The sequence below is a fragment of the Sinocyclocheilus anshuiensis genome, unplaced genomic scaffold, assembly GCF_001515605.1.
Source record: "Sinocyclocheilus anshuiensis isolate Anshui unplaced genomic scaffold, SAMN03320099.WGS_v1.1 scaffold880, whole genome shotgun sequence".
NCBI classification, from domain to species: Eukaryota; Metazoa; Chordata; class Actinopteri; order Cypriniformes; family Cyprinidae; genus Sinocyclocheilus; species Sinocyclocheilus anshuiensis.
In genome coordinates, this window is record NW_015548254.1 from 7,768 (window position 1) to 17,821 (window position 10,054).

General features: G+C 34.8%; 1 protein-coding gene across 1 annotated transcript; it reads left to right on the forward strand.

Moving 5' to 3' along the window:
• The first annotated feature begins 1,520 nt into the window (after nt 1-1,520).
• On the forward strand, nt 1,521-4,951 carry LOC107655342 (myelin-oligodendrocyte glycoprotein). Its single transcript, XM_016442798.1, has 4 exons — nt 1,521-1,648; nt 2,537-2,577; nt 2,677-3,003; nt 4,346-4,951. Exons 1-4 carry the CDS (start codon nt 1,629-1,631, stop codon nt 4,462-4,464), a joined length of 507 nt encoding a protein of 168 aa, XP_016298284.1. The 5' UTR covers nt 1,521-1,628; the 3' UTR covers nt 4,465-4,951.
• The last annotated feature ends 5,103 nt before the right edge of the window (nt 4,952-10,054 follow it).

A 10,054-nucleotide genomic window follows, 5' to 3' on the forward strand; every position in this document is an offset into this window, starting at 1 on the left:
GAACTGCTATACAGTATATACTGCACATTATTCTCATACTAGCACTAAGCTAGTATTGTATTCTGAACACAGACTAAATGTTGAGTGGCTCAAACAGTAGAGCTTGGCGCTAGCAACACCAAGGTCATTGGTTCAATTCCCAGGGATAAAATGTATTTATTGTTTGTCACTTTGGACAAAAGCGTCTGCCAAATCCCATAACTATAACCATAAACATAATTTTCAACTTACCTGCTTCCTGCATACCGACAGTCGATTGGTCGCCGCATACGGTTTTCATTGGCTTTAGCGACAACTACCGATGATATTGGCACTGCCCTTATTTTGTTACCCCTTGGCTTGTGCCACTGCTGTGGTAGACTCGTGCAGGAGGACTTTGTTTGTGTTGTTGATGATGTATGGCTCAGCTCAGCATCTCTGGCTCTTGCCAGGTCCAAGGCGTAGATTAGACCCACGACGTGTGAGCAGTAGCCTGGCGCTCTAAAAATATAAGCGGGAGAATGTTATCATTGCAAAGTGGTCAGGCTAATGTCTTGTGTTTATTCCACAAGACTTATGGATAAGCTGTTTGATTTATAATTATTAGATTATTTTCAAATTTCACTTACCCTGCTGTGCATGAACATAGCTGTTTCCCATTTGAATGGTCAGCGTATGAGGCGGCTGCTGCTTGCGCTGGGACCTATAGGCTTTAGCTTCAATTTTGATGAAATTATTCTCTAATCGGTTGCATATTATGTCGTGGATATATCCCTCGAATGCATACTGCAGTCAGTCCCTTTTGTCTTGCTCTCTCAGATATTTCACCTGTTCGCCAAAAATGACTAATTATCTCCTTGGGAATGTCTGACACCTGTGCATACATACTATAATAGAGGTGCCAGGCGCGAAAGCTTTTCAGGCGTAGCAACAGTAACTAAGGAGGGCGGGGCTTAGCGAAGGGTAACATTCAAACAAATATGAAGATTATACTAAGCCCTTAATGAGACTATTTTATTTATTTATTTATTTTTTAATTAACAATGTTCCATCCTCTAGACATTTTTGGCATGGGACATATCAGCCAACGAAAAGAGAGAGAGAGAAAAAAAAACTAAAATTAAACTGAAACTAAAATTAAAACCATAAAAAAAACATTTCCATTATTAATAACTTTTTTATTTTACCTAGTTGCCAAGGCAGCATTTCTCATTTTAATTTAGTTTAACCTGATGTACTAAAACAACTAAAGCTAAAAAACTATATATAAAAAACACTACCAATGACAAAACAAAACAAAAAAAACATTTTGTTATCGTTTTTGCAGTATGTATGTTTTGTTTTGTTTTTGTTTTAGATGAAGGTAACACCTTACATTATATTGCATAGGCCTACTCGAAAATTGTTAAAATAATGCAAATAAAAAACACGCTAGCATTATATACAACACTTATGCTGTAGCCTACTTATACTTTTAATCAAACTTTTTATTATTTTACACAACAAGATAATATAAACAGATATGAACTGCGCATGTTCAGTAGTTGCGCACTATCCAGTCCATGATCATGGACAAGCTTCTCTATTATATTTAAGCTGCAATGTCCTCTTAATTTCTCCAATAACTGTTCGTTTACATTAGTATAAATATGTCCATGGTGCTCAAAAGGTACGTTGTGCGGAAACTGTCGTCGTCTAGCAGTAACGTTAGACATCTTTATTCTCTGGCCTTCAGGACAAAAGCGGACACTCAGTGTTGCTATTAGCTAACGTTACAGGCTTTGTGTTAGCTAAGCTTCAGTCACTCACTATACATCTACAAATATCGATTCGTTGGCGATGAGAACGAGTCCGAAATATTGTTAGGAACAGAAAATTGTAATTTCCAAGGAATTCGTTCCGTCTGGTTGCGCAGTTAGGTCTCGTTTAGCTTTTATGTGTAATAACTAGCTTGCCAGGCTAGTTGAACATAAACACAACTCGTTTATTCAAAACTCCTGAAAAATAAATGAACGCAAATCGAATGTTATTGCATATATTTATGCCTACTCTGTATATTATATGATATAGTTTATGTGTTTGTATTACATCTAACGTCAGACTACACTTGTTGCAGGTAATTTCAGGTTAATTCATAATATTATTTATGTAATCATATTGCATAAAGCAAGAATCTGTTTTAAAATATTTTTAATAATCCAAATACGCCATTGTCCATTGCCATTGGTGTAAATGTATATAAATGTCCAGCTTATTTAAAGTGACCCAGACTTTCTTCACTAAACGTCTTCTGTATCTTCACACTTCTACAAAAGCCGCCTGTCTATATAAACTTCACTGCTATAGGTTTCGTCAGCCACTTTTGTCATCATAAATGACGTTTCGTTGACCGCTGTGTCGCTGCAGTGCCTGTTGTTGAAGTCTGTCAGTCCCCTCAGGAAAAGCTATTTTTAAGAAACAGAAGTAACTACCCTGAGGCATATCTTTACTATTGTGAATAGTAGTTCCTCATGGTTTATTGTGTCTGTGTGACAGTTTTTGTGTTTGTTTTTTGCAGTGCGTTGCTCGTCTGTTTCTTTATACTACTTTTGAATGAAGGTAAGCACAAAAAAAGTACTGATATTCATTTGAATCCACTTTCAATTCAGCATCGACTGTCTTTTGCATGTTCCTGGTCTGTCTTTGCTTTTGTTTCAGCATCTGTGCAGGACATAGTTCAGGGTTTTATCAGAGATTCTGCACTTTTGCCGTGCCGTATTAAGACCGGGCAACTAAAAGTCAACACTGCACACTGGAGATATAACGACAGCAAAAATGTTTACGACATACTAAATGGCCAAGGGACGACGAAGGAGCAGGACGCAGAGTACAAGGGCAGAACTGAAACGTTCCCTTCAGAGTATTCGAAAGGAAACTTCTCCCTCAGGCTTGGGAATCTTCAGAAAAGTGATGAAGGGTCGTACTGCTGCTTCATCCCAAATGCTGAGTTTGATCTCAACAAATGCATAAATCTTCAAGTCAGAGGTGTGATGAAATGGCTATAATTTGCTCCTAAAAATCATTGATTGGTATTTAAGTGTGGTGAAGTGTGTATTTCTTTTAAATGTTCAAATATTTTCTGTTATCCCAGTTTAATGTGCAAAGGCAGCTGCACAGTAAGCTGTTCATAGGTTGATGTACTGAATGTAAACACTAGTGCTCTTTGACAATTTCAGCTGTTTGCAAGTAGTCTTGCACATCATTTCTGCCTCGACCAATGGTGTGGGTTTGTGGCGGGGCTACCTGTAATAAGCCGTTTAGTGAAGAAGTGGACTATGACCGAGAAATTCAAAACGGCACGTTTTGAACCAGACCCAAAAATAAAACAAAAAATGATAATCCCAAAACAAAAGTACTCTCAAAAACACAACATATCTCTAAAATAAACATATTGTAGGAAGAAAAAAAAAAAAACACTAGTTTGACAAATAAAATAACAAATTCTAAAACAAAACTACAAATCTGACAAAATACTACTACTACTAATAATAATAATGCAAAAACAGTCTGTTAGACAAACAGATTATAAAACCAAATAACAAATCTGGCAAAATTTTAAAACAAAGCAACCAGTCGGACAAACAAAATAACAGATTACAGAGCAAAATATCAAATTCCTATAAAACAAAATAAAATGTAATACACAATAACTAGTCTGACAAGCAATATAAATTGCAAAACAAAATAAGCAGTCTGACAAACAAAATAGCAGATTATAAAGCAAAATAAATTCTAAAACAAAACAAATTTGGCTAAATATATATTTAATACAAAATAAGCAGTCTGACAAACAAAATAAATTCGAAAACGAATACGATTAACAAAATAACAGATTATAAAACCAAACAGATCTAACAACCAAAATAAATTCTAAAACAAAATGACAATTCTGACCAAATACATTTTTTAAAAGAACTAGTCTGAAAAATAACAGATCTGAAAAACAAAATAACAGGTTCTAAAACAAAACAGATTATGAAGAAACGTGAAATAACATGTCTTACAAACAAAATCATTTCCATAACAGTAAACAATCAAAGCTAAATCTGAAATCCAAATGTGAAATCGGTGAGTAACAACTCAAAATAGTTGTCTAGGTGGAAGACAGAAGGAGTGGAGCAGTTTGAATGTTTGGGAAACCTGTTTGGAAACAAAGGATTATTCTTGCACTTTCGTTTGATATCATTTGTGGCACAGACATTACACACTTCACCTGTAGAGTTTGAGTGCTTTTGCTGATGGTTGTCCACTCTGTGAAGTGCAGTGAGTGTGTACTAGCCTACATGCCACACTTTTTCATTCTTCTTTCATTGTTTTTATGTTTTAGAGAAACCAAGAGGAATCCAAGAGAAGCCAGGCTCAAACAGTGGAGTTGAAACCACAGCAGAGAGGATTGTATCTCTGTTATTTCCTCTCTTCTCTGCTACTGTTCTGCTCTGTGTGTGAGTGGTGACTGCATATAGTTCAGCAGTGTGTGCTTTAATTACAGTGAGTCTTGACGTGAGCAATATTACTATTTTCTACTGTGTACTTACTGAACCACAAGATTACACATAGTAAACTGTTTACTAGTTTACCTTTGGCAGATCAGTTCCACTAAAATGTTTGCACTAGCTTTACGCATTTATTTATTTATTTATTTATTTATTTATTTTTTTAAAATTATTTACATTTGTTTTAATTTATTTGACCCTTTTAATTTATTTTATTCTATATGTTGAATTTGACTTGTTCAAGCATGTTGTGTTAACTCTGTTGTGTAAAAGTGCTATGCAGCCTGAAATAGTGCAAATAAAATTTGTTCTGTTTGCTGTTTGAAGAAACTAGATGCACAAGTGAATTGCATTACTTTTGTCTACTAAGCAAGTAAAAAAAAAATAAAGAATTGTACAGGCTACTTAAGGAAGAACCTGGCCCACATGTAAAGCAACCAACTAAAGTGTGTTGCATTTTTCGTGACATTTAGAGGTGGGTTAATCTAAAATCGATGATGTCATAATACTAGACCTATGGTACTTCCATGTAATTTGCATCTATTGTTATAGTGTAGAAGTTTTGTTAATATTACATTTATCTAGAAAATTCATGCAAAAGTTCGCATCCATCAGTTTGTTCCAGAAGTGTCTAATAATAGGGGTTTACTGAGATAAAGTGAGCTCAGCTGGTCATGTGATCTCAACATGGCAGCTCCCATTAGAAGCCTTATGTAGAGTTAAACTGCTTTTTATAGGCCAGTGTGCACATTCAGTATGAATGAACATTCATATGAAACAATAGATACTTGGTGTTGCTTTATGTTGATTTTTGACAAACTTTTAATTCATTTTGCACAATACTCACATTACAGATACTTTAAAAAATGAATTTAAGTACTGTAACGGAGACAAGAAAAATACTTCCAACATTGTGTCCAGCATTGGTTGATTGTCAGTAACAAGCATTCCCTTGATGCATAAATTACAATGACAAAAATCAGAATGAGGAACACAAAAACAATCGGTAATACAATTGACTTCCTGTTCTCTTTTTCCTCTGGTATATCTGTGAAATGAAACCGCAATAAAGATTGTAACATTAATTTGATCAGTCAATACCAACTTCATTCTGAATTTTAAATTGTAGTCAAAATTTTACACACCTTTGACAAAAAGTTCAATGTGCATCTCATTTTGAAATGGCCCTGTGATGATACAGGTGTACTTCCCCGCGTGATTTTTTTTGATATTGTTGATTTTGAGGCAGAAGTTACCTTTCTCCTCAGGGAACGTTTCAACTCTGTTCTTGTACTCTGGAGCATGATCTTCAGCTGTTCTGTTGCCCCCAGTTATATCAGTCACCATTTTGCTCTTATTGTACCGCCAGTGTATATTAACATCTTTAATTCTGTCTTGAAGCTCTCTGTGATGGATAAAACATGACAAGACAACCGAGCTTCCAACAAAACCCGCAACGGGGGATGCAGGAACAGAGAAAGAATCTAACAAAAAAGAAAGAAAGAAATGTTTGACATATTACATGTGGCATGAAATATCAATTAAAATGCAGTTTCATTTCTCACCTATGAAATGCAGCAGAAACACAGAAATAGTGATGATGTACAACTGTGGAAACAAGATAAAAAAAACATCAACGGCTTGCTAAACTACGTTGAATCTATTCTGTTATTAACAATGACTTTCTATGTATTTGTATTTGAATGAAAATTTGATCAACAGCAAAAGAAAAAAAAAAGAGCTTTAAAACATCTGGAGATTTCATAGAACAATTACACAACAAAAACTACCAAACGGGTCACCTTGTCTAACATTAATAACGAAGCATGAGGATGGAGCCCAAACATGAGCCGGTTACTTTAAATGTACAATTTTCAGAATTAATGAGCAATTAGAAATAAAGATCTTTGTGAAAATTGTTTTGTGGAAAAAATCAAGAGCACATTTATTTGATCTATACCCTGACCTTACTAGATCGTTCTCTCTCGGGCCTGCTTAGACCAAACAACCAAACTACATTCAAGCCTCCTAATCAATTTTTTTTTTTTAAGAAAACTGGTTTACAGATCTACTTGGCATAGATAATGATCTCATATTTATTAGTAATGAATATAATTAATGCTACTTTTAGGAGAACAAAGTTATACTTTCCAAACATTACAGCAATTAGCTTCCATGCTTCACAAGAACACGTGGCTTTGACGACATTAAATATTTATGCCTCAAAATGTACTAAAACATACCTGTGTCCCATGGATTTTCATAGTAACCACTCAAATTAAAAGGCAAAAACTTAAATCTATTTTAATTAAAACAAATTCTTAAATGCATGCAATGACTAAATACAAAGTTGTTCTAACCGTGGCATGGTCAACATTACTAAAACATACCTGTGTCCCATGGATTTTCATAGTAACCACTCAAATTAAAAGGCAAAAACTTAATTAAAACAAATTCTTAAATGCATGCAATGACTAAATACAAAGTTGTTCTAACCGTGGCATGGTCAACATGTCCGACGTGTGTCTGGCTCATATCCGGTGCGTGAATGACAGCACATGCGCAGATGTCCATCATGGCGTTTCTTATTTTATATTATTAATATTATTATAATAATGTATGCCTATATGTTTGTAACCGGTATTATTGAATAATATTGAAAAAATGGAATTGAGTTTGATCAAACAAAATCATTTACACACCTTTGAGAAAAAGCTGTAGGTCCCGTCCTTGATTGATGGAAACTGAACACATCCCTCTTGATACTTGAGTTGAGTTTGAAAGGGAAATATCGTTTGTTTCAGTGTAAGATTAGGTTGATTTTGTAATCAGTTTCATGTAGTCCTTTTACTCAGGTGAAATATTGCCTTAAAATTCCATATCGTTTCTTTCTTTCTTTTCTTTTCTTTTCTTTTCTTTTCTTTTCTTTTCCTTCTTTCTTTCTTTCTTTCTTTCTTTCCAAAAAAATATCATAGGAATTTAAAACTTCCAGTTTAGGAGTGTCCAGTGTTCTTCAAGTTCCTCATTATGACCTGCGAAGATTTAAAATTAAACAACAAAATAAAGTGCTTACTTTATATAGCCTTTAAAAAATATTTATCACCAGCATAAAGACAGATGACAGCAACAGAAATACAAACAGAAGATGCCAAATTAATTGCTGTTCCCAGTAAAACAACAGCGAGATACAACTTACTTTAAGGTAATTTACTTTTTGTTTTTGCCATAATCTAAAAAGATTAGCCTCAAAGTGACTTGCCTCCTTCTTTCTCATCTTCTTTGTGTTAAAGATGTGTTTACTCCTGCTGTGGGTCTGAGAGACTGTACAGGTGATGAGGAAACACAGAGCTTTGTTGTGATGGGAGGAGAATCCACATGACAACAGCTAATTATAACAACAGGAATGCCAAGTCATTGGCAGGTATACATAAGTACAGATTCTTGTTTTGAAAATATCAGTTTATTGGAAGGGGGTACTGTGTGATCTGTCATTGGTGTTATGATCCAAATGTAATAACTGGATGAATATGAAAGAGGAACTCCTGACCTTTATTTAAAAAAACAAGCTTTAAATCAATTGTAATAGGCCTAAAGATCTTCAAAACAACACAGAAACTTTAAGACTTCCATAAGGGAAACCGACCCTGATTGCACACGTACATCACAGATACATCTATTTGACGTCTGCATTTTCATCTGCAATCTGTCTATACTTAGGACGTTTCCTATCAGATGTCAAATAGACGTTTAGAAGATGTCTTTAAGATGTTTATGATTTAGAATGTATATAAAACTGATGTTTGTACACTTTGAAGCGATCTTTAACAAACGTGTGCTATGTATTGGACAAGAAGTCAAAGCTGAAAATTCAACTGCAGTTCAGTAAACAAACTGCTTTAAATATGATGTCAAAGACAGGGAAATGCAAAACATGTCACTTGTCCCTGCCAGGCATTGCACCACAAGTTTCCAGCGTCTTTCTGCATTGACAGTAAAAATTCCACTCGATAAGAAATCATTTGATGTATTATAAATATTTATGTAGAGCAGGATTTAGGAACTAGTAATTTGAGCGAAGCACTGCATATGAATCTTTTGTTTCGAAATTCGAATCAGTGAGATCAGAGTGCATATCAGTCTACCAAACCAAGACACGTGATTTTTATTGAAAGAGGCTTCGTTACCTCATGCTGTTCGGAACATTTTAAATATCGGTGGTTGGCCGGGTTGATCTTAAAGGGGTCATATGATGCGATTTCAAGTTTTCCTTTCTCTTTGGAGTGTTACAAGCTCTTGGTGCATAAAGAAGATCTGTAAAGAATGATCTTTAAAATAGCATCATATGACCCCTTTAAGTGAACCCATAAAGCAGTATTAAAAGTACGATTGCAACTGGTCTCGAGTCAGTTTTATCATTTAAGGTGATAAAAGTTGTAACTTTCGATTACGTTTTTAAACATATACTGTTGTATTGTTGGTATACACAAAATAAGTGTTACAAATGAATAAAATACTACATCATACAGATAATCCGTATACTTTTATAACATAAAGATTCTAATTAGAAAATGCAAACAAAAAATTATATGCTTTATTTATATATTGCAGTTACCAATGCAGATACCGTGCAGAGTTTTGAGCGCCTCTTAAACTGAATGTTTTGCGGAGTGAGTGGTTAATTTGATTTTGACGTTTCCGGTCACTATAGACAGCGAGATTTGGCTGTGGAAAGGTCTACCCACCATGAATGTTTCTAGGAGGCGTTTTACTTGGTATCTACCTGTATCAGGACGTGAAACTCATTCTGCTGGTGAATAAATATCAGATGGACAAGTCTGTCTGTATCGTGTAGCTGCTCATTTGAATAAACTGCAGCTCAGCTCAGAGGAAACAGACGGCTCTCGTTCACATTGAACGATTTCCGGTTGCTTTGCCACAGTAAATCACTGTCAGTGTTTATCTGACTAGTGGTCAGTCGTTTACAAGACGAAACTCCTCGACCCCTAATGGAAAGTGTTAATGCAAATCCAAAAAACGGTATTTAGTGGACTTCTGCTACTTTGTGGAAAGGCAAGTTTCATCAAGGCTAGATTTTAATGAAGAGAGACAGAAAGAGAGAGAAGTGTGTAAGGCTCAGTTCCTGTGGTAATATACAATGGAAACCGCACGATACATTCAGCACAACTTAATGTCCATTGTTTTTTCCACATCAGTCTATTCAGTGGTGTTACCTATAACTTCAATTAAGGATTTTTGTGATTCATGTAATTTTTTTTTTTAATATAAATGTTATCTTGAATGATCAGAATCTCTCCATTTCATTTGTCTCATTTCATTTGGATATTCTTTGGGAAAGTGGCTTTAAAAAAAATAAAATAATAAAATAAATAAAATTAACTTAATAGGTCAGTGGTCTTTTGTTCAAATATACAGCCTTTGTGTTGGCAGACCAATATTAACCTTAAGCTTCGGGCAATATTTCACACAGTTTTTGTACTGTAACTTAGACTGGTTAAAACATAATCAGTAAAGCAATGACACCA

Excerpts from the sequence above, each read along its gene's own strand:
- LOC107655342 (XM_016442798.1), top strand. The coding sequence starts at position 1,629 with ATGTCCATGGTGCTCAAAAG. Across the intron at positions 2,578-2,676 it reads TATACTACTTTTGAATGAAG|CATCTGTGCAGGACATAGTT; the intron begins GTAAGCACAAAA and ends CTTTTGTTTCAG. Across the intron at positions 3,004-4,345 it reads CATAAATCTTCAAGTCAGAG|AGAAACCAAGAGGAATCCAA; the intron begins GTGTGATGAAAT and ends TTTATGTTTTAG.